Source organism: Naumovozyma castellii, chromosome 1 (genome assembly GCF_000237345.1).
Source record: "Naumovozyma castellii chromosome 1, complete genome".
Lineage (NCBI taxonomy): Eukaryota > Fungi > Ascomycota > Saccharomycetes > Saccharomycetales > Saccharomycetaceae > Naumovozyma > Naumovozyma castellii.
Genome location: NC_016491.1, coordinates 1,707,382 through 1,729,534, shown reverse-complemented (window position 1 = coordinate 1,729,534; position 22,153 = coordinate 1,707,382). Strand labels below are relative to the sequence as shown.

The 22,153-nt window shown below is 37.2% G+C and overlaps 12 protein-coding genes and 1 non-coding gene across 13 annotated transcripts; 8 read left to right on the top strand and 5 right to left on the bottom strand.

The window, feature by feature from the left end:
• Nucleotides 1–331: 331 nt before the first annotated feature.
• SSP120 (nucleobindin SSP120) lies at nt 332–1,036 on the top strand (the record flags this gene model as incomplete). Its single annotated transcript, XM_003673766.1, has 1 exon — nt 332–1,036. One exon carries the CDS (start codon nt 332–334, stop codon nt 1,034–1,036), a length of 705 nt encoding a protein of 234 aa, XP_003673814.1.
• A 146-nt stretch (nt 1,037–1,182) lies between these two features.
• DFG5 (putative mannan endo-1,6-alpha-mannosidase) lies at nt 1,183–2,487 on the bottom strand (the record flags this gene model as incomplete). The annotated part of the gene is made up of 1 exon (XM_003673765.1): nt 1,183–2,487. The coding sequence occupies one exon, from the start codon at nt 2,485–2,487 to the stop codon at nt 1,183–1,185; it is 1,305 nt and encodes a 434-aa protein (XP_003673813.1).
• Nucleotides 2,488–3,238: 751 nt separating this feature from the next.
• NCAS0A08730 (glycoside hydrolase family 76 protein) lies at nt 3,239–5,134 on the bottom strand (the record flags this gene model as incomplete). Its single annotated transcript, XM_003673764.1, has 1 exon — nt 3,239–5,134. One exon carries the CDS (start codon nt 5,132–5,134, stop codon nt 3,239–3,241), a length of 1,896 nt encoding a protein of 631 aa, XP_003673812.1.
• A 648-nt stretch (nt 5,135–5,782) lies between these two features.
• IDP2 (isocitrate dehydrogenase (NADP(+)) IDP2) lies at nt 5,783–7,024 on the top strand (the record flags this gene model as incomplete). The annotated part of the gene is made up of 1 exon (XM_003673763.1): nt 5,783–7,024. One exon carries the CDS (start codon nt 5,783–5,785, stop codon nt 7,022–7,024), a length of 1,242 nt encoding a protein of 413 aa, XP_003673811.1.
• A 99-nt stretch (nt 7,025–7,123) lies between these two features.
• Nucleotides 7,124–8,089, bottom strand: RFC4 (replication factor C subunit 4; the record flags this gene model as incomplete). The annotated part of the gene is made up of 1 exon (XM_003673762.1): nt 7,124–8,089. One exon carries the CDS (start codon nt 8,087–8,089, stop codon nt 7,124–7,126), a length of 966 nt encoding a protein of 321 aa, XP_003673810.1.
• A 232-nt stretch (nt 8,090–8,321) lies between these two features.
• TRM10 (tRNA (guanine(9)-N(1))-methyltransferase) lies at nt 8,322–9,245 on the top strand (the record flags this gene model as incomplete). Its single annotated transcript, XM_003673761.1, has 1 exon — nt 8,322–9,245. One exon carries the CDS (start codon nt 8,322–8,324, stop codon nt 9,243–9,245), a length of 924 nt encoding a protein of 307 aa, XP_003673809.1.
• A 580-nt stretch (nt 9,246–9,825) lies between these two features.
• Nucleotides 9,826–10,551, top strand: YPQ1 (cationic amino acid transporter; the record flags this gene model as incomplete). The annotated part of the gene is made up of 1 exon (XM_003673760.1): nt 9,826–10,551. One exon carries the CDS (start codon nt 9,826–9,828, stop codon nt 10,549–10,551), a length of 726 nt encoding a protein of 241 aa, XP_003673808.1.
• A 277-nt stretch (nt 10,552–10,828) lies between these two features.
• On the top strand, nt 10,829–12,682 carry SPO21 (Spo21p; the record flags this gene model as incomplete). The annotated part of the gene is made up of 1 exon (XM_003673759.1): nt 10,829–12,682. One exon carries the CDS (start codon nt 10,829–10,831, stop codon nt 12,680–12,682), a length of 1,854 nt encoding a protein of 617 aa, XP_003673807.1.
• Nucleotides 12,683–12,931: 249 nt separating this feature from the next.
• On the top strand, nt 12,932–15,811 carry MSH2 (mismatch repair ATPase MSH2; the record flags this gene model as incomplete). Its single annotated transcript, XM_003673758.1, has 1 exon — nt 12,932–15,811. The coding sequence occupies one exon, from the start codon at nt 12,932–12,934 to the stop codon at nt 15,809–15,811; it is 2,880 nt and encodes a 959-aa protein (XP_003673806.1).
• Nucleotides 15,812–16,028: 217 nt separating this feature from the next.
• NCAS0Atrna10E lies at nt 16,029–16,100 on the top strand. The gene has a single exon. It is a non-coding gene; the product is annotated as a tRNA-Glu (tRNA).
• A 229-nt stretch (nt 16,101–16,329) lies between these two features.
• On the top strand, nt 16,330–19,503 carry MGA2 (Mga2p; the record flags this gene model as incomplete). The annotated part of the gene is made up of 1 exon (XM_003673757.1): nt 16,330–19,503. The coding sequence occupies one exon, from the start codon at nt 16,330–16,332 to the stop codon at nt 19,501–19,503; it is 3,174 nt and encodes a 1,057-aa protein (XP_003673805.1).
• Nucleotides 19,504–19,695: 192 nt separating this feature from the next.
• Nucleotides 19,696–20,814, bottom strand: LYS1 (saccharopine dehydrogenase (NAD+, L-lysine-forming); the record flags this gene model as incomplete). Its single annotated transcript, XM_003673756.1, has 1 exon — nt 19,696–20,814. The coding sequence occupies one exon, from the start codon at nt 20,812–20,814 to the stop codon at nt 19,696–19,698; it is 1,119 nt and encodes a 372-aa protein (XP_003673804.1).
• Nucleotides 20,815–21,197: 383 nt separating this feature from the next.
• On the bottom strand, nt 21,198–21,956 carry NCAS0A08640 (SDR family oxidoreductase; the record flags this gene model as incomplete). Its single annotated transcript, XM_003673755.1, has 1 exon — nt 21,198–21,956. One exon carries the CDS (start codon nt 21,954–21,956, stop codon nt 21,198–21,200), a length of 759 nt encoding a protein of 252 aa, XP_003673803.1.
• Nucleotides 21,957–22,153: the final 197 nt, after the last annotated feature.

Genomic DNA, 22,153 nt, shown 5'->3' with positions numbered 1-22,153 from the left:
TTGTACTATTGTTTAATTGGTATAATATAGATTTAGTTTAAAAAACCAATAACTTATTAATTTTAAAGCTACTTTTTTTACCTTTATAGTTGATATGTTGATGGATCAGGCTTCAATTACAAGCTTCAATCCTTTGCTCAAATGTTATCATAATATACGAGAACAACAATTTCGCCTATCGATTCCACTTTTGCAAGACTCTATTTTAACATTTAGGTATTGACTGAATTTCCTAAATACGTAATGAAAAATTTGAAATAAGGAAGAGATCAACTTGTCTCAGAAAACTACAGATCAGAAAAGAAGATAACCAAGCTTGGCAAGGAGCAATATGCTATTTAACAAATCAATCATCCTTAGTCTATTAGTCCTACCAGGAGCAGTCTTTGGTGAAGGTGCTGCTGGTTCTGAAATCAACAAAGAAGTGGAGAAACCACCAGCAGGCCTATCGTGGGAGGAATGGCATATGGATCACGAACATCAATTGAAAGAATACACCCCAGAGACTTTTTTTGCATTACATGACGTCAAAAAGCAAGGATTTTGGGATCGTGATGATGTTTTGGCAATGTATGGTTTGAACCGTAATGAAGTTGTTGGTGCTGGTGATGGGATGGGAAAACATGATGAAAGTGAAGCAGTTGATAAGGACGTAGCTAAGAATGTTGTTAACTTTCTAATGAGATTGGTGGATGTTGATGATGACAATAGGATCATGAAGGAAGAATTTATAGAATTTGCCAAAAGGGGCAATAAATTACCAGATTTGGGCGTTGGTGTTGGTCATCATTCTGATTTTGAACTAGAATATGAATTACATCATTGGAATAAATTTCATAAAGACACAGATCCAGATGTGAAAAATGTTCACAAGGAAGATATAGAACATGAGTTACTACATCATGAACATGAAATTGAGCATGAAGAAACGATTCAAAGAGGTGCTCAAAGGGCAACCGTTATTACAGATGATGAACTAGAAGCCAGAATAGATTTAACAAAAATTCCAAATAAGTTTAAGAATGGAATGTATTAAAGGACGTGATTAATATAGTTGACTTTTCTTTTTCTTTTTTAAATATGCTATATGTATGAACTTAATGCGAATATATATTGTATTTTACTGATTTTCTAGCGAGAATCTATGCATTTCATTAAAGCAGCTATTAACTTTTGTAGAAGCTACTCTTCCTTCTTTGGAGGTGGTTTTGGTTTTGTACCTGCGGCTGGATCACCCTTTGAAACACCACCGACTTTATTTTTATCTGTTTTTGCCATATAAGGAGGTGGTCTCTTATGGATAAGAAGATTTTGAATAACTTCCAATGCACTTAGTTGTTCACCTAACCCATAATAGCCATCATTTTTACCCTCTAACCAATTCAAACCGCAAGTTTCATTATCGAAACCACCAGTACATGATAGAGCAGCGGCTTCGGCACTTTGAACAATTAATGGATCAATTCTCTCAGATGTGAATGGAGCCATCACACTTGTCAAGCCCAACATACGTGAAAAGATACTTTTAAAGGTTCTTTGATCATTATTACAGAAGACCCGATCTGGACGTTGACAAGCTGTTTCTAGCATTGTTTTATTTTGAAAGAAATAAGTGGTAGCACCATTCAAAATTTTAATAGTGTTCATACCCCATTCTGGTGACTTGGTAGCATTGTACATATAAGCACATCCACCTAATACAATACCATGATTATATGACCATTCCAATTTGGTAATATCACTACAATTGCTTTCAATATGAGCACCATCAAAGACACGACCGGATGAAGTATTTAATTGAATATACCCAATATCAACCATCCATTGAAAGGTTTTATCAGCAACCTTAAGATAGGTGGAATTACCAGTATATCTTCCCAATCTGGCAGCCATTTGGAATAAACAGGCAGTAGATATGGTATTCTTATAATTATAGCCCTTATTCCAGTCATAAATTTGCCATCTAAGACCACCACCACAACTGCCGGTGTCCCATCTGCTATACATTTGATTAAAGATAGACTGCGCCATTGCTAACCAACCTGGCACATCCTTTCCCTGGGGATCAGTAAAATTTCTCTCTACAGCGCCCATTATTGTTAAACCCCAAACACCTTGATCATCATTAGCTTCGACCATTGTTTGGTTCTCAGGTAGGTAATCGTAATCTTTACCGGCTTGATGTAGCATTGCATCAGTAAGCAAGGATTCAAATGTATCATTTTGACATAAGTACCAATTTTCTAGCATACCACCAAAGGCTGAACCTGCCTTCCACCAGTAATATGGTTGTTGGAACATACCAACAGTACCATTGAACCTGGTACCCTCGTAGTAATCTAAAATACCTTTTGTAATTATACTTGTGGCGTCACATATTGAAGTATTGGAAGTGACGTTAAGTTTAATGGAACTACCAACAGGTGAAAGTATAGATAGTAGCAATAAAGACCAGCAAAGTCTTAATATTTTTATAGGGTTATTCATTATCGTTAAATATTTTTGTTTTGGTAGACTAGAAAAGAAGAGACGAGGATAAGATAAAAAGTGGAAAGAATCATTTGTTTAGAAGTAGATCAGAATTCGGTTTTATATTCAAGGTTTATATATAAACCTTAAAGACCGTAGCACCTCTTTCCATGATTCTAAGTATAGATCCCCCATCACCGTTGTCCTGTAAGATCCAGGGAAATACCGTATATATTCTGATGACGAATATAAACTTCTGAGCCCCCCGCCAACAGATTTTTCAGTAACACACTCCAGTTGATGGTGACAACTTCCCCACAACTCCTCGTGCCTCCTATCAACGTAATATCGAAATTTGTGCGAGAAACCTTACTCCCAGTTAGCGCCGCTCCTAGAACTCCGATTCTCCTCGATGAAATTTTTTAACCGCTCAAGAAAAAATGAAAACGGTATTGCCGGTGATTTCCCCCCCGGATATTCTAAGAATAGTACTGTCGCAGGTAAAAGAGGTATTTCTTTCTCCCCTTTAGGAAAGGTAATCGGTTTTTGCGAAGATGAGGTTTGCGTGATTTACGGAGCAAGGAATACCTTCTGTAGAGGTAACGTTGACTTATTAGATTACACGATATAAACACTTCTAAATTTGGAGTTCAATGAAAAGGGGGAAAGAAATAATAAATTCAACACAAGATTTAATAAAAAGGTTCTATTCTTATACACATGTTAAAAATTAGAGGGTATCTGTTTTCTATGTTATTTTATGCTTTCTTTAAGCGCTTGCAGATTTGGATTCTTCTTGAGAAGTTTCCTTAGTCTTAGACGATACCGTTTCAGTAACTTTTTTGGAAACAGTTTCTGTCACCTTCTTAGATATAGTTTCTGGTGCTTTACTGGAAACAGTTTGTTTTTCTTCAGTGGATGAAGTAGTTGTCACTTTACTAGAGGTCGTTCTTGGAGAAGCCTTAGATGTGACGGTACTCGCGGAGTCTGATGCCGTAGTTTCGGTTGTTTGGCTAGATGGAGCAACTGATAAAATTGATGAAGTCTCGCTGGATGAAGTAGAAGAAACTGTTTTGGATGACTTGCTCTTATGAGTTTTCGTCTTTTTGGTCTTGGAAACAAGAATGGTAGTAGTTGCTGTGGTCACAGTGCTTTGAGTAATTGTATTAATAACCATGTTTGAAGGTGTAGTAAAGGTGGTCACGGTTGTTGTTGCCTTTACCGTTGCGTCAATAACGGTTGTTGTGCCAGCTTTCACTGTTTTGATAATCGTTGTTTTTGCTGCGTGACTAGCTTCAGACGAAGATTCTAGAGACGAGGAGGAGGAAGTCGATAAAGATGTGGAAGATAAAGTGGAAGATAAAGTGGATTTTGAGGTGGAAAAAGCCTTGGAGCTTGTTTGTGTGGCACTGGAGGAACTGGAGGAACTGGAAGAACTGGAAGAATCAATCTTAACCATAGCTGGTGCTGGTCTTTGATGAATCAACAGATTTTGAATAACTTCCATTGCAGACATTTCTTCACCCAACCCGTAGTTACCATCAAAATTGCTATTCAACCAATTCAACCCACAGGTGTGGCCATCTTTACCACCTGAACATGCATTTGCTGCTGCTTTAGAAGTGGTCTTTAGTAACGGATCAATGGTCTCTGCGGTAAAGGGTGCCATAATACTTGTCTTCCCCAACATACGGGCAAAGATACTTCTAAATGATCTTTGATCATTATTACAAATGTTGGAAGTTTGACATTCTGCTTCGAACATAATACCATTTTGGAAGAAATACGAGGATGCCAAATTTAAAAGTTGAGAAGTTCTTGTTTCCCAAGTGGATGAACCATCCGTTAAATTATACATGTAAGCAGCACCCCCTAGCACAATCCCATGATTATAGGACCATTCATACTTCTTAATATTGGTACAATTTGTGGAGATATCAGCACCATCAAACACGTACCCATCATTATTCTTAAACATAACAAACCCAACACCTTGTAACCAATCGAAAGCCTGGTTGGCAGCCTTAACATAGGTCTCATTACCAGTATATCTCCCCAATCTAGCAGCCAATTGGAATAAACATGTCGTTGAGACGGTATTCTTATAATCGTACCCATTATTCCAACTATAAATTTGCCATCTGAGCCCCCCACCACAATTAGCATTATCCCATCTAGCAAACATGGATTCAAAGATATTTTCTGCCATGGTCAACCAAGAAGGTTGTCCCTTAACCTGTGGGAACTCTCTCTCGGCAGCATCCATTAATGCTAACCCCCAAACCCCTTGGTCGTCGTTCCCCTCCACCATAGTTTGGTTTTGAGGCACAAAGTCATAATTATCCCCCGCTTGAGCCAAGATCGCATCAGTGATTAAGGACTCGTAGGTGTCATCTTGACAAAGGTACCAATTCTCGATCATGGATCCAAAGGCGCAACCTGAATGCCACCAATAGTAAGGAGCTTGAAACATCCCAACGGTCCCACCGTACGTGGTACCCTCGTAGTAGTCGAGAATCCCCTTTTGCAATAAGGATGTGGCATCACAGATGGACTTGGATGAGGTTTGATCTAGAGTAAGGGAAAGTGTTTTCCCGATGAATAGTGAGACATAGATGAAATTGTATGTCCATGACAATCCTGCTTTATAATTGGGACCAGCCATATTTCCCTTGGATTGCTTGTTTGAGAGGTCTGTGGGAGGAAGGAAGGAAGGAAGAATAAAAGAACAAGAGACAAGAAAATTTCCTTATTATATACACACAGAATAAAATAATAATGGGAACGGAGGAGAGAGTTGTTTCCTTTATACCACAGCTTAGGTAAGCTTACATCACCCTCGAGAAAATGCCTGGGTCCCTACGTGCGTGTCTACTATTCTGTGGGTGCCACGGCGTCTTCTGGGAGACGCGGGCTCGAGAAATAACAGCGTTGGCAAATGATTTACATGCAGATCGCGTTTTTGTTAGCCATTGGAAATCCGGCCGTGTAACACGACACAACACGACAAGTCACGTGACAAGTGCCGAGCCGGAAGTCCGAGATGAGCCGATGCTCCGTTTATTGGGAATCGTCCTCTTATTATATAGCCGCTCACGCCAAGACCCTCATTGGCCTATCACCATGTTCTTTTTCTGTTTGTTGAACACAAGACAATGGAACTCTTCTTGTTGCCCTAGTCCCGATGGGCTCCGGCAAGTCATCAACGCATGTGTATATAAAACAACCACATATCGCTGACTCTAACCTTATTATTAGCTTTCTTCTTATCTTATACTATCAGTAAATCCAATTAAACGAAACCAAGTCAAGTATGTCCCAACTAAACAAGATCACAGTCACCAACCCCATTGTGGAAATGGACGGGGACGAAATGACCCGTATCATCTGGCACCTAATCAAAGCTAAATTGATCGTTCCCTTCCTAGACGTGGACTTGAAATACTACGATTTATCCATTGAGAACCGTGATGAGACCAAGGATAAAGTCACCAGAGACTCCGCTAAGGCAACTTTGCAATACGGTGTCGCCGTGAAGTGCGCTACCATTACCCCGGATGAACAACGTGTTAAGGAATTCCACTTGCATAAGATGTGGAAGTCGCCCAATGGGACCATTAGAAATATCTTGGGTGGGACAGTGTTTAGAGAACCTATTGTCATTTCTAATGTGCCACGTTTGATTCCAAATTGGGAAAAACCTATTATTATTGGGAGACATGCGTTCGGTGATCAGTACATGGCAAAGGATATCGTTGTGCCCAATAAGGGGAAATTGAAGATTGTATTTGAAAATGAAGTGGGTGAAGATATTGTTAAGGATGTTTTCCAATTCCCTGAGAATGGTGGTGTCGCTATGATGATGTATAATACTACAGATGCCATTGAAGGGTTCGCAAGATCTTCGTTCCAATTGGCCTTGGAGAGACAATTGCCATTGTATTCCACTACCAAGAATACCATTTTGAAGAAATATGATGGGAAATTTAAGAGTGTCTTTGAAGACATGTATGAGAGGGAATATAAACAACAATTTGAAGATTTGGGAATTTGGTATGAACATAGATTAATTGATGATATGGTAGCACAAATGTTGAAATCAAAAGGTGGTTTTATCATCGCAATGAAAAATTATGATGGTGATGTGCAATCTGATATTGTAGCTCAAGGGTTTGGATCTTTGGGATTAATGACATCTGTGTTAGTAGCACCAGATGGGAAGACTTTTGAAAGTGAGGCCGCCCATGGGACCGTCACTAGACATTATAGACAACATCAACAGGGGAAGGAAACTTCAACAAATTCCATTGCTTCCATTTTTGCCTGGACAAGAGGTATTATACAAAGAGGGAAACTGGATGATACACCTGAGGTGGTTAAATTCGGTGAATTACTGGAAAAGGCCACTATTGAAACTGTTCAGATTGATGGTATCATGACTAAAGATTTAGCTTTGAATATGGGGAAGACTGAAAGATCAGCATACGTGACAACTGAAGAATTTATTGATGCGGTCGAAAAAAGATTAACAAGAGAATTTAAACAGATTTTTTAAAAAAAAAATTTGTTGCTTCCTTCTTTTCTTATTTATTACGTAGTTACATAATATATTTATAATCATTCATTATATTGGTTTTATTATGGCATTTATCAATCATTCTAGGGAATGAATCTTTGCAAGCATACTGGCAAGTTGCAAGTAAGTACTCACACCTTCAAGTATTCTCATGTGAGTAATACCAATCTCTTTTATCATTTCAAGCCTCTTTGACTCCCTTATGTCAAATAAACTTTTTGTGACTCTAAAACTTGTGGTAACAATATCCACAGCAGAATAACCTTTCCCCCATAGATCTTTTCTTAAATGGGTCAATGATTCATCCAAAGTGGGAGCTAATAACATCTTCCTCACTACTAAAGGATGAGGTGAATCCACAATCTTGAAAACATTGTCACCATTCACAAGTCCATGACCTGCCACGGTACTTTGTAAGTTATTAATAGCTTGTCTCATATCTCCTTCCGCAGTAAATATAATAGCTTCTAACCCATCATTAGTATATTTAACATCTTCAGCTTTAATAATTTGTAACAACCTCTTCAAAACTTGTTCATCGGAAAGCTTGGTATAACGTAGGATAGCACATCTACTTTGTAAGGGTTCAATGATCTTATTAGATTGATTACACGCAAATGCAAATCTTGTAGAATTAGAATACAATTCCATGGTCCTCCTCAAGGCTTGTTGTGCACCAGCAGTCATAGAGTCTGCTTCATCTAGTATGATTATCTTATGTTTCCCGGGAGGTAATAGTGATTTCTTTTGAGCAAACTGTTTAATTTGATTCCTCACCACTTCAATACCTCTATCATCAGAGGCATTCAATTCTAGCACAGCCTTAGAATAATCGTCACCCAAAAGTTCATGAGCAAGACACAACACGGAAGTAGTCTTACCGATACCTGGGAGCCCGGATATAATCATATGGGGCATATTACCATCCTGAGCAATCTGCTTCAATCTTAAAATGGTTTCTTCATTACCAACAATGTCGTCCAAAACACGAGGACGATATTTCTCTACCCATGGTAGTTCTAAAGTTAGGATCTTTTGAGACATTGTGAGTCTATATCAATGCACGGTCGCTTGGTTTGAGATGTGTGTAGTGTCAAACACTATATTTTTAAGCTACAAAACAGATCGAATTTTTCAAGTCAATCTTACGTTTCGCGTTTGTTCTTGAAAATTTTGTCTAGCTATTAACAATAAATGATGAAAAATATGAACCTCATCGATCGTTAATTAGTTCATCGACCGTGGAGACAACGAGCAAAAAAGGTTATAAAGCATAATGTCGACTCCTACTGAATCCATTGCGGATGAAAAGAGTTCTGAACCCGGAATCTTGAAAAGGTCAACCCCATTGCCACCAGTGCCGGAAGGCATGTCTAAGAAACAATGGAAGAAGATATGGAAGAAGCAACAGTTTCAAGAACGTAAAAAGGAATACGCAGATGTTCGTCGTGCCAAACGTAAGCGTTCGAAAGACACAAGACGTGCCTTAATTAAAGAATATGAAGATCGTGGTGAAGAAGTTCCGGAAGAACTAAAGAGAGCACCTCGAGTCAATGTGAATCAACAAGATTCCGGAATCAAGATTGTGCTGGACTGCTCTTTTGATGATTTAATGAATGATAAGGAAGTGGTGAGTTTATCCAATCAAATAACGAGAGCTTACTCTGCTAATAGACGTGCTGACCATTTCGCACATATTAAAGTTTCCAGTTTTGATAAAAGATTGAAAGTTAGATTCGAAGGCGATTTACATGATTCTAATTTTGGTCAATGGAAGAATTTTGAGTTTGTTGAAGATGATCATGATATCAAGGGACCAGATGTTGATAAGAGTAAATTGGTTTATTTGACAGCTGATACAGAAGAGAAACTAGAAACTTTGGAACCAGGAATGACCTATATTGTAGGAGGCATAGTTGACAAGAATAGACATAAGGCCCTATGCTATGAGAAGGCTAAAGAGCTAGGCATTCCCACTCGAAGATTGCCAATTGATCAATATATTCAGATTGAAGGAAGAAGAGTACTTACCACAACTCATGTGGTGCAATTAATGCTAAAATATTTTGATAATCGTGATTGGAAGGAAGCATTTGAAAGTGTTCTGCCTCCAAGAAAGTTGGAGCTCAAAACACAACCCAAGAAGGAGTCTTCTTCTTCTGCTGATGATGTTGAAGAGAAGACCGAGAATAACATATGATTTATGTAGCATATAGAAATATAGATTTATCATCCCAAAAACAAAAATGACGTTAGACCCTCCTGTGCCATGCACCTGCAAGATTCTCGGAGAATTGATGAATACAGGTAACTTAAATTCATTTATTCGTTCACTAGCTCATTCATTCATTCATCTTTATTCTTTGACTCATACGTAAAATGTTTCCGCCGGGTTGAATTTTTCCGTGGGAATTTCCAACTGAAAAATTCCTCATAGCCACATAAAATACGTGTGATAAAGATATTGACAAACTACTGCTTATATAAAGGTTTTGGCTTGCTGCGAACAAGATACTCTGGTCTGGCAACTCTGTCTCTCGCTGCTACCAGACAAACCCAATAGATATAACTAGGTTCCTTCAAAAAAAATGCAATTTCAACCCATTGAACTGAATGCCCAGAATGTCAGTGGTATGGCAGGTTCTATCTCCATCGCCTGTTGGGTAATCGTTTTCATGCCCCAAACCTATGAAAACTTCTATAGAAAATCTGCAGATTGACTTTCGTTACTGTTTGTCGTCCTATGGTTGGCTGGTGACGTCTTCAATGTTCTAGGGGCCATGATGCAACATTTATTACCGACAATGATTATCCTGGCAGCTTATTATACTGTAGCAGATATCATCTTATTAGGACAATGTCTGTGGTACGATAATGAAGAGGATGTGGATCCAATCCATTTATCTCCTGCCAATCCTATAAATGAAAATGTCCTTCAAGACGTATTTAATGAATATCAACCTCTTTTACAACAAAATGGGGAACCAAATATAAGATCGGAAGCAGAAGGTGCATCTAGATCACAAGCTATCGATGCACTACTCGAGATTGAAGAACAAGAAGTCAAGGGTAATTATATAAGTGATTCATTAATTGTTTCATCAGTTATACTGGCTGGATTTATTTCATGGTATATTTCATATTGTTCCAATCCAAATCCACCACCAACCAAAGAACCAATCAAAAATGAACTGAACTGGCTGGCACAGTTATTTGGCTATCTAAGTGCTGCTCTTTATCTTGGTTCACGTATCCCACAAATTTTATTAAATTTCCAAAGAAGATCATGTGAAGGTATATCCTTTCTATTTTTCTTATTTGCTTGCATTGGTAATATTACTTTCATTGTTTCAGTGATGGCAATCTCATTAGAACCATCGTACCTTTTATTAAATGCATCATGGCTAATCGGTAGCACAGGAACTTTGTTGATGGATTTCGTTATCTTTGCTCAATTCTTTGCGTACGGAAGATCATCAAAAATATATACACAAAGCTCAGTATGAGTTATCTCTCTAGATAAATAATAATTTGCATCTCACGAATGGTTCCATCTCGAGTCCCTATTCTATTTAACTAATAAAATTCCTGTATCTTATTTTTCGCCCTGTCATTTTAGAAATGCCACAAAATAAAGGACGCATAAGATAAAAGCAAAAGAAGCGAAAAAGCGGAGTACTTAAGCCAACATCTATTGTAGAAAGTTAAATATCTTTCTCATTCCATTGTATTCCTATTTATTTACCTTGGTTTTGAAGGATAGCAACAATCAATTCGAAAAGAATGACTTTTTCAAGAGGGAGGAATATCGTTACGCCTGACCCAGCTGATTATCAAGTTCGCTTAGATGTTAGTATTAGTTCAAGCGATGCTACTCTGAGGAGCAACAATAACGACTTAAATTCAGCCACAAAAAAAAGTTTTTTTTCTTCTTTGAAATTAAATAAGGGAAATAACAAAGTTTCCAACGATGACTGTAATTTTACGAAGGTTTCCAAATCTGCGCCAACAAGTTCCAATGGTTCTAGGGGATTTCGTGGACGATTCAAAGACTTTTTCGGATTAAATCAGAAGAGTGCTCTTGGTGATCATAATACTAAAAATGGTGCTTTTACCGATATTAAGAAGGAGAAAATCGGCGTTGATGAAACATATGCGTCGTCAGACGAGTTGCCACATGTTAGTGAATTGAACTATGGAACGAACATTGAAATTGATCGTTCCAATCATTGGAGAACAATGGAAAATAATGTGGCAGATTCAGTTTCCAAACAAACGTCTGGGATTTCGGATGACGAAGGCCCATTTCCTTCCGAAATAGCATATGGGCAATCCAAATCCAAATTTCATGATGAAGAAAGTTCCACTAAATCCTCAGTTATTAGTGATGGCTTCGATAGAATGGATAAAACTGAGGAATTCTCTCCATTGACACCATCTGATGAACACAAAGATGTTTTTCAAAATCCAAAAAATGATATGTTTAGAAAGCCACTCATAGATGAGATTCCACTTGATACAGAATCAAAAACAGTTGAGAATCTAATTTCTGCCCTATCTATATTAATGGACCATTGGCTAAGTGTTGAGGTTCTAAGTGACAAAGATCTTACTGTTCGCAATATAAGTGAAGAGATACTTAGGCTTGTAAAGCACAATGATGCAAAATCCAAGACAGTAGAGTCGAAAGTTGAACAATACAAGACCAGATTACAAGAAGAAGAAGGGGTTTTGGAAGGAGTGAAAAATGAGTTAGAAGATAAGGAGAGGATAATTATGGAGTTAACTCATCAACTCCAAAAAAAAGATGAAAACCTCAGGCATTTTGATAATGATTATTCTTCAAAAATTGAGCAGCTGAAAAAAAAGAACACTTTGCTAAATGAGCAGATAAATCGTCTAAAAAGTTACTCGAAAGAAAATAATGAATTAAAAAGAAAAATAGAATCTTTTGAGGTAGAAATGCGTGAGAAACAAGTGACAGCAGAAGAGTTGGATGATGAAAAAAATAAGATGCGCTTAAAACTAGATGATTTAAGAGATAAATTATCTATTGTGAGTGAAAAAGAGGTTTCATATAAACAAGAACTTGAAAATTTAAGTCAAAAGTTATCTATAAATGAGAAGGAATTGGCGCTAAGGAAGAAACGTAGTGCCAAATATCGAGAAGCTTATTCCAAGGAAAGACGTAAAGTACTAGATCTCAGAGATACAAATAAATTTCTTTCCCATCGTTGTTCTTTAGCGGAATGCTATAAGAGGGAGTCACTTCAGTTTATGTCTGACTTAGCGTGCACTTTTAGAACGTACATTCCAGATGCTATGTTCTTGAACTATGACAAACACTTAAGAACACTAACCGGGTTTTATAATTTATCAGAGATGTTAAACAATGATACCACCATTGAGGTTCAATTCAAGAAAATAGAAGATAATCTTAAATCGTTTTATGGGGATACTGTCAAAAATAACTTTTTAAATTTCATAATGAAGAAGTATGCGAGTTATGTAAGGACAAATAATTTCCTAAAAGAACAGTTAACCATGGTGAGGAACGATTCAAAACAAAATATTCTTCGCATCTCCAAGCTTGCTAGAACTCATCCTAATTGGCATATTGATGAAGATGCTCCATGAATAGATGAAAGTTATTTGTTTTTTTAATAGTTACATATATGCATACCTACTATAGCTAATATAATGAATATTTTTGCCATTTAGATTTAAGTGATGCAACGCGTAAAATGTTGACGCGTCGTTTTTATCAATTCCATTTAGAACAGATGAGGTTAATTTTTTAGAAGTAACCACTCACTTTCAGTGCAAGTTCCTTGCTGATTTTAAGGCATACCAAAATAGCCATTATTTATCCTACATTTAACCTCTATGACTTCCACCAGACCTGAACTTAAATTTTCTGATTTGTCAGAAGAACGTGGATTCTACAAGAGATACATTACCTTACCAGAAAAGCCTTCAACTACTTTAAGGATCGTCGATAAAGGAGATTATTATACAGTCATTGGAAACGACGCCATCTTTGTTGCTGAAAATGTCTATCATACATTATCAGTGTTAAAGGATTGTCACCTTGATTCTGTAACATCAAAACAATTCCAAGAGGCATTAAAATATGTTACTATATCTCCACAAGTTGTCAGTACTCTATTAAAGACATGTCTACTTGATTTAGGATATAAGATTGAAATATACGACAAGTTATGGAAATTACAGAAGAGTGCCTCCCCAGGTAATGTCGAACAAGTAAATGATTTGATGAATATTGCCATTGATTCATCTATTGTCATTGCGAGTTTGAAATTACAGGTTAATTCGAAGGAAGGGAATTCTGTCCTAGGGGTAGCTTTTATTGATACAAGTAATTATAAGATTGGGATGTTAGACATTGTTGATAACGAAGTTTATTCAAACCTGGAAAGTTTTTTGATTCAGCTCGGTGTAAGAGAATGTATTGTTCAAGATTTAACCAACAATGAAAATACTAGTAGAGAATTCAAAAAAATAATTGGTGTGATTGATCGTTGTGGTAGTGTTGTTACTTTGGTTAAAAATTCTGAATTTTCTGAGAAGGATGTTGAAATGGATTTAACAAAATTGATTAACAATGAACTGTCATTATCGTTGCCCAAGAAATATTCCAATTTGGCAATGGGGGCATGTAATGCTTTACTTGGTTATCTGGAGCTATTGAATGAACAGGATCAACTTGGGAAGTTCGAATTGATTGAGCATTCCTTACAAGAATTTATGAAGCTAGATGCCTCTGCTATTAAAGCCTTAAATTTGTTCCCACAAGGACCTGTCCAACCGTTTGGACCAACTCCAACTGCATCCTTTGGTACCGCCTCTGGTGGTAAGATTGCATCATTATTTCAACTTTTGAATAATTGTAAGACGAATGCAGGTATAAGGTTATTAAATGAATGGTTAAAGCAACCTCTCACAGACCTCGCTCGTATTGAACAAAGACACGATCTTGTCGATTACTTAATCGATCAGTTGGAATTGAGACAGATGTTACAAACGGATACTTTACCCATGATACCAGATTTACGTCGTCTTACAAAGAAATTAAATAAGAATGGAAATTTGGAAGATGTGTTGAAGATTTTCCAGTTTAGTCAAAAAATCCCAGAAGTAGCTCAATTACTGGAATCATTTCTTGAAGATGATAATTCCAATTCCAAAGTGAAGAGTTTAATAAAGATGGTATGGCTAGACCCGTTAACTTCACATTTAGATCCACTATCCAAATTTCAGGAAATGGTGGAAACAACAGTTGATTTAGAAGCATTTGAAACTAACAATCAGTTTATGATTAAAGTTGAATTCAATGAAGAGTTGGCCAAGATTAGAGAACAATTAGATTCCTTAAGGGAACAAATTAACGCCATCCATTTGAACGCAGCTGATGATCTTGGATTTGATCCAGATAAGAAGCTTAAATTAGAGAATCATCATCTGCATGGTTGGTGTATGAGATTGACTCGTAACGATGCCAAGGAGTTACGTAAACATAGAAACTATTTGGAGTTATCTACCGTGAAAGCCGGTATATTTTTCAGCACAAAGGAACTTAAAGAAATTGCTCAAGAAACTATAAAATTACAAAAGGATTACGATCGATTACAATCCGCACTGGTGAAGGAAATTGTTGGTATTACCGTCACTTACACGCCAGTTCTAGAGAAACTTTCACAAGTTCTTGCTCATCTGGATGTCTTATGTTCATTTGCACACGTTTCTTCGTATGCACCAATTCCTTATGTCAGACCAAAGATGCATCCATTTGATTCCACCAGAAGGACCCATTTAGTGGGATCACGTCACCCTGTATTAGAAATGCAAGATGATCTTACATTTATATCCAATGATGTTGATTTAGTTGATGGCGAAGGAGATTTTCTAATTATTACAGGTCCTAATATGGGTGGTAAATCCACATACATTAGACAAGTTGGTGTGATATCATTGATGGCCCAAATTGGATGTTTTGTCCCCTGTGAAGAGGCTGAAATTGCAATTGTGGATGCCATTCTATGTAGAGTTGGTGCTGGTGACTCGCAATTGAAAGGTGTATCTACGTTCATGGTGGAAATGTTAGAAACTGCATCCATCTTGAAGAATGCCACCAAGAATTCGTTAATTATCGTGGATGAATTAGGACGTGGTACGAGTACATATGATGGGTTTGGTTTAGCATGGGCCATTGCTGAACATATTGCCAGTAAGATTGGCTGTTTTGCATTATTTGCCACACATTTTCATGAATTAACATCTTTATCTGATAAATTCTCCAATGTTAAAAATATGCATGTTGTAGCATATATTGAAAAGGGTACAGATCAATTGGAAAGTGATGATATTACGTTACTGTACAAAGTGGAACCTGGTATTTCAGATCAATCATTTGGTATCCATGTGGCGGAAGTTGTTCAATTCCCAGATAAAATAGTGAAGATGGCCAAGAGAAAGGCCAGTGAATTGGAAGACTTGAAGAAGGGGAATGAAGACTTAAAGAAGGCCAAGTTGACAGTCCGTGAAATTAATGATGGGAACAAACATTTGAAAACTCTCTTGAAAGATTGGGTGAAAAAAGTGAAGGAAGAGGGGCTTGATGACCCTTCAAAGCTATCAGAAGAGGCATGTCAGGAGAAGATTCAGGAATTACTACGCAGTCTGGCAGAAGAAGCCAAAGTGAGTGAGGATAAATACCTGAAGTTTATTTCGGAGGTGTTACTCTAACGGAGTGAGTAGTCTACATATGATATATAGCGGCACAGATAGATAGGCGACATACATGACTTTTATAGGAAAATAATTATACATCTGAAAGAACTTCGTGGATAAAACTCGAAAATTGTTATTCCAATACTATATAAAAGATATTTGAAATTGGGGTCATGTGATTTTCTTAGCAGGGTCAGTGGAGAAAATAAAGAAACAAAAATCACAAATACTATCCGATATAGTGTAACGGCTATCACATCACGCTTTCACCGTGGAGACCGGGGTTCGACTCCCCGTATCGGAGTGTTCGTTTAATAATTTTTTTGGCGTTTCAATTTTTGTTAGGAGACAAAAATTCAACAAAAAAAAACCGAAAACAGATCTGCGTAGCCAAAAAAGCAACTCTTAGCTCATGTCATCGGTCCACCCATAATACGTGTTTAAATATAAATGACAACAATAACGTCAAACCATTGAATACTCCTTTGTTCTCGATGCACAAAACCCCATAGAGAAGACATTATCCTAAAGATATGGACTTCAACATGGAAAATAACAGAAGAACCATGTACTCCGAGAATCCTAGCGACATACTGGACTCTCAGTATATAGAATCTCTCCTGCAGGCTCCCGAGGGAGAAACCCCTACGACAGAAAATAATAAAAATAAAACTCAACACGACGTCTTTTCCAGCCCCACTACTGGACCCATGGTGATGGGCGGTAATCATGATGATTATTTATTTGACAATTTCATATCTACCGGTACATTGGATGCGTTCCATCATAATGATACAAATGCAACTGCACCTAATATTTTTATGTCCGAACACGAATTCACTACTGTCCCTAAAGATGATATTAAATCAAGAAGAGATGTTTCCGTTGTGCCTAAATGGTCATTAGTGGATTGTAGAACTTTATTAAACGATACTGTGACATTTGGAAGGACTGAATCTGTTCATACAGTCCGTCAGAGTCCCATAGATTACATAAATCTAGATGAGAGTCTGCTGCCCTATACGCTATCTGTAGAGGGACTTCCCGAGATATCAAGAGTGGAAAATCAATTAAAACTTTCAATGAAGTTATCCAATAAGACCGAAGGTGCCGCCATTCCTGAAAACATGATCTATCTATCAAGTGACTGTATTGCAAGGCAAAAATTTTATGTCTCTAAGGATTTATCTGCATATCCTAAGGAATTCCAAGATCAATTGTTACACTTGGAAGCATTCTTAGTTTGTACATCCAATAAGAAGATTTCAAATGCATGCATGAAATGTGTCAAGAGAGAACAAAGAAGAGCTTCCAGAAGGAAATCAGGGTTACATGATAATATGCTATGGTGTGATAATGAAAACAGAAGGGCTGTAGTATTTAATAATAGACAAGTCTTTGTCGTCAATAGTGAAAGTGCTGATAGTCAAACGAAGAAATTTGAACTGACTGCAAGATTGGTATGTTATTGTAGGCATCATGATGCTGCCAATGGATTTCAAATCCTATTCGTTGTTAGAAATACAATGGGTGATGTCCTGGCTAAGACGTTTACTTCATCCATAATGATTACAGATAAGAAGCCTAGCAGTCTAACTTCATTTCCAGCATCAAATACAGAACCTAAACCTTTATCAAACGGAGTGCCCACATTGTCAACCACTATGAGTGAAAATAATATCATGGAAACTACCAGTTCCGCCACCAGTCAAGCTTACATGGAACCAAATAACGATTATTCCTTTGTAAATGAGAATTATATGGCAGTTACACCAACGGCATTAATGAACAAAGGTACGAGATTGTCATCAACAAATTTAACTAGTGAAGGTTCCGAATCTCATATTAGTGATTTTATTAATAATAGTAATCACTTCAATTCAGCAACATCGGTGTCTCCAGGAAATTCTATCACAGCAACAGATGTTCAAGGAAGGAAACGATCACGTATGAATTTACAAGATACATACCGTTACAATACCCAAGTACCACTCTCCAATCAATATTTATCCAAAACAACTTCTCCATTGGCAAATAACACGGTTGTCCCTACAGACTTAACTAATATTAATATCAGCAAAGCACAACACAATAATAGTCTTCCCTCTAGCCTCCCATTAAATGCAAATAGACCGAGTATCCAACGTGTAATACCAGCGGAGGGACCCATTAACGGTGGTATTGAAGTAACTCTCCTGGGATTTAACTTTAAACCAAATTTAGTTGTTAAATTCGGTGAAAATGTTGCTCTTTCTCTTCAACATTGGAATGAATCCACAATAGTCACATATCTACCACCTGCTGCTCAAGCAGGTCCTGTGGATGTGACTATAATGGATCCTAATGATCCTGATCATCATCTAATGGAAATGATGCATCCAACTAATAAAGTCATATTTACCTATGTCGATGATACTGATAGACAACTATTAGAGCTTGCCTTAAAGATTGTTGGTATGAAAATGAATGGTAAATTGGAGGAAGCACGTAATGTAGCTAAAAGGATTTTAGGGAGTGACCCAACCTCACCTCCATCGTCATCGTCATCCTCAAATATTTCACCTGCAAACGTGGGCTCCCATCAATATAATACTAATGCTAACGACAATAATACTCTTTCTGATGAGGTTTTATTGACTAAAGTGATTAAAACTTTAAAGAGTTCTTCCAATATTTCCATGTGTGACAACTTAGGCCGCACTTTATTGCATTTAGCTGTCTTGAAAGGCTATTCTCATTTGACCTCGCAACTGATACAGAGTGGTGCTAGGATTGCTGTGAAAGACATATTTGGATATACTCCGTTACATTTTGCATGTGTAAATGGTAGTATCGAGATGATTAAGCTATTATTAAGTTGCGAAGCTTCAGTGAATGACGTTACTAAGAACAATTTAACTCCAAAGATGTTATTCCTAAGTAATAGAGGATCTAACGCTGATGCAAAGATGACAGACGACGTTCTACATCTACTAGATGAATTTGATGAAACACATAATTTGTCGAGACCTATATCGACGATTAGTTTGGATTCACTTGATAAAGTATCCATTCATTCCGAGCAGGGTGTGGGTGAAAGGATAGTTAGACAAGAAACAGAAAATTCTGGTTATGAGTATAGCGGATTTGAAGATTTTGATGATGATCTTAACGATGAGCCATGGTCACAGTCGGAATCTGATAGTGAACATCTTTCAGAGCATCGTTCTAGAATGCAACAAATTCCCAATGATAACGGACTTGATTCTCTACCCAGATATGAAGATATTTTCCCTACCAATGGAACAGAAAGCTCACAAAAGGAGAAAAGTATGGCTGTCATTGTTCATCCAGCTCCAGCTCCAACTGGATTGGTTACATCCTCTTCCTCACAAGTGGAGGACTCGCATACGTCTTCTGAAGACGAAACAGAAGCATTTCAACGAGGGTTTAACAGATTCTTCCAAAATAGACAAAAGTTTAGAAATGATAAAATGTTATTTTTCTTTTGGTTGCCAGTTACTCTTATTTTGTTGACTTATTTCGTGTTATATGCATTGGGAGGAAACAATGGAAGAATTCATCGCATGGCAAGTGTGGTACCAGAGTATTTACGATGCGGTTTGGCAAAAGTGCTTTTGGGCAATGAAAGAATGAAAACATTAGTGAAGACTAAATTTTCTGAATTTCAAAATACAGGGGTTTTGAACGATATTATGGTTGGATAGACTAAATATTTTATATCAATTGAATAATACGTAATTTTTGGTAATATTACATTTTTTAGTTCTAGAACAAAATTCATGATATATTAATTCTTTTCGTTAGCTGTTTTTCTAAACATAAAATTATGAACACTATAAAGAAAAAAGTTACAAACGCATTTTTATTTATATTATATAGTTCCTGTTCCTCATTTTCTATAATTTAGATGATCTATGAACACGGGCACAATGTCTATTGAATAATTTTTCAGCCTTGACCCAAACAGGGGCAGTATATCTTTCTGGTAGTTGTTCTAATGATGGTAGAAGATCTCTTGCGAAAAATTCAGAAGCTTCTCTTGGTAATAGAGATGGTAAATGATCGATAGAAATTACAGATAGTTTTGGACCGGCTGTGGTTGGTACGAGCACCGTTGGTTTGTTGAATACTGTAGCAATGTTGTAAATTGGAATTGGGTTATGTGGATTGGTGGTGTCAGCAGAAACGTCAACTACTGTTCTTAATCTTCTTGTATCCTTATTTAGTAAATCGTAGTTGATGAATGGTGGGATTGGCTTGGATAGGTATATACAATTAATGAAGATGTCAGCTTGTGCAATTTCTGGGAATGGACCACCACGGGCAGTTTCCTTCATATCCCATTTAATTATATTTTCTTCTGGAAGACCAATTTTTCTCAATAGATCAATGGCACCAGAACCACACCTACCTAGAGCACCAATAATTAGTACAGTTGGTTTCTTGGCACCCTTTTTCAAGGCATTTTTGTATTCAATAGAAATATCCTTGATTAGAGCCTTTTCATTTGGATATGGTGAGACTGCAGGTAAATCTTCAGCATCAGAATGAGTTTGCTTAAAAGCCCAATCTCTCAAACCTAGGGCAGCACCTGCAAACCCAGCGTAGAAGCCAAAGGCAGCAACTCTTCTACCTTCATCGTCTTCTAAAAACTCCAAATCATAAAGGGTACCATTACCATTTATGAATCTGGTTAAAACGTCTTTCCAGCCAGCTTGATTCTTATAACAATGGGCAAATTGAATGTGTTCATGAACTAAAGGAAATTTATCAGTTTCAGGCATTTCTTTCAACCCAATAATGATTCTATCACGAGGGGCAGAAATCCATGAACCTGCAGGAACTATGATGGCGCCAGCTTTCTTATATTCGTCGATGTGGAAAATGGATTGTGGGCTGTCTTCCACATAAATCTTGAAACCTTTAGCAATCAACTGCTTAACTGTGGTAGGAGTCAAAGCAGCTCTAGCTTCTAATGGTTTAGTTTCAGCTCGTAGGTGTAAGGTGACGGTCATTTTAGTATACTATTTTGTTATTTGAAATACGAATAATTCTTTTGAATGTTTTACAGAAGAAAAACTACAAAGAAACTATATGAGGTGTGTACAAGATTGGATGCAATATTCTAGTTTATATATGGATTGGCCTGAAAGTACCCTCGACTATGACTATTATTGTGGAATTTCCCACGGAATTTCAGAAATTTTCGCTTGCCAATCTCGAAGGGCGTCGCGGTCTTTTCCAGCGGAATAAACGATATTATTACTAGTACCATTACCATTAGTTCATTAGCATGGATGGATTACTCACCTTCTGGATGGGTCATCTCTCGGTCTTCAGGAGTATGCTGATGGTTATGTGGATATTAGCTACATACAGAAGAAATGACATATATTATTTAGAGGCTGGCTAGTCTATCATCATTATATCTGGAGTATTTGCCATTTAGCTCATCTGGTATCCCGTTAACCGCTAATTTGGCATAAACTTCGCCAGGCACATCGCTATCTAACAACTCACCGTTCTTGTGCAGGTCAATAAACCTTTTCAAGCTTTCTGTAGTCATTTCATTACCATATTTCTCTCTAATGTCAACTTGCATTTGTGTATCTACCACACCTGGTGCTACTGATATAGTTTTGACCTTTGGTTTTTCATTTGCTACACTCATAGCAAAACTATTTAATGCAGCCTTTGATGCGGAGTAGGCTGCCCAACCAAAATAAGCTTTGACACTTGCTCCCGAACTGACAAAGACGTAGTTTCTATTGGTATTTTCCATAAATGGTAGAGTGGATTGTACCAAAGAAACAATACTAAAGAAATTTATATCGAATAATCTTTTCCAGGCTTCCTCATCCACTTTTCCCACTTCAGCAACAGGTTCTAAAACACCTGCATTGGCAACAACAGAATCCAATCTGCCAAATTTATCAATGGCTGCGGTAATTAGTTTCTTGACATCTGATTTATTAGTAACATCTCCAACAATATAGAAAAACTTTTCTCCGTGTTTCGATTTCAACTCCTTTAAGGGTGCTGAAGTCCTTGCAATACCGAACACAACCGCATTGGAATTTAATCCTATAATTTTATTCACGATTGCCCTTCCTATTCCCCTTGAAACGCCAGTGACAATGATTACTTTTGGACTCATATTGAGGGTTGTGATTTTTTTGTTACAGAAAGATTAGCATCACTGGCAGTTACTTCGATTCCATTTTCAGGAAATCCATGTTTTCAGTGAAAAACCGAAAGACTAATATATTCAAGACAAGACAAAAATGTAACACAAACCAAAACATTGTAAGTAGCTCTTAATAATAATGTTACATCTTGTCAACCCACTAAGAC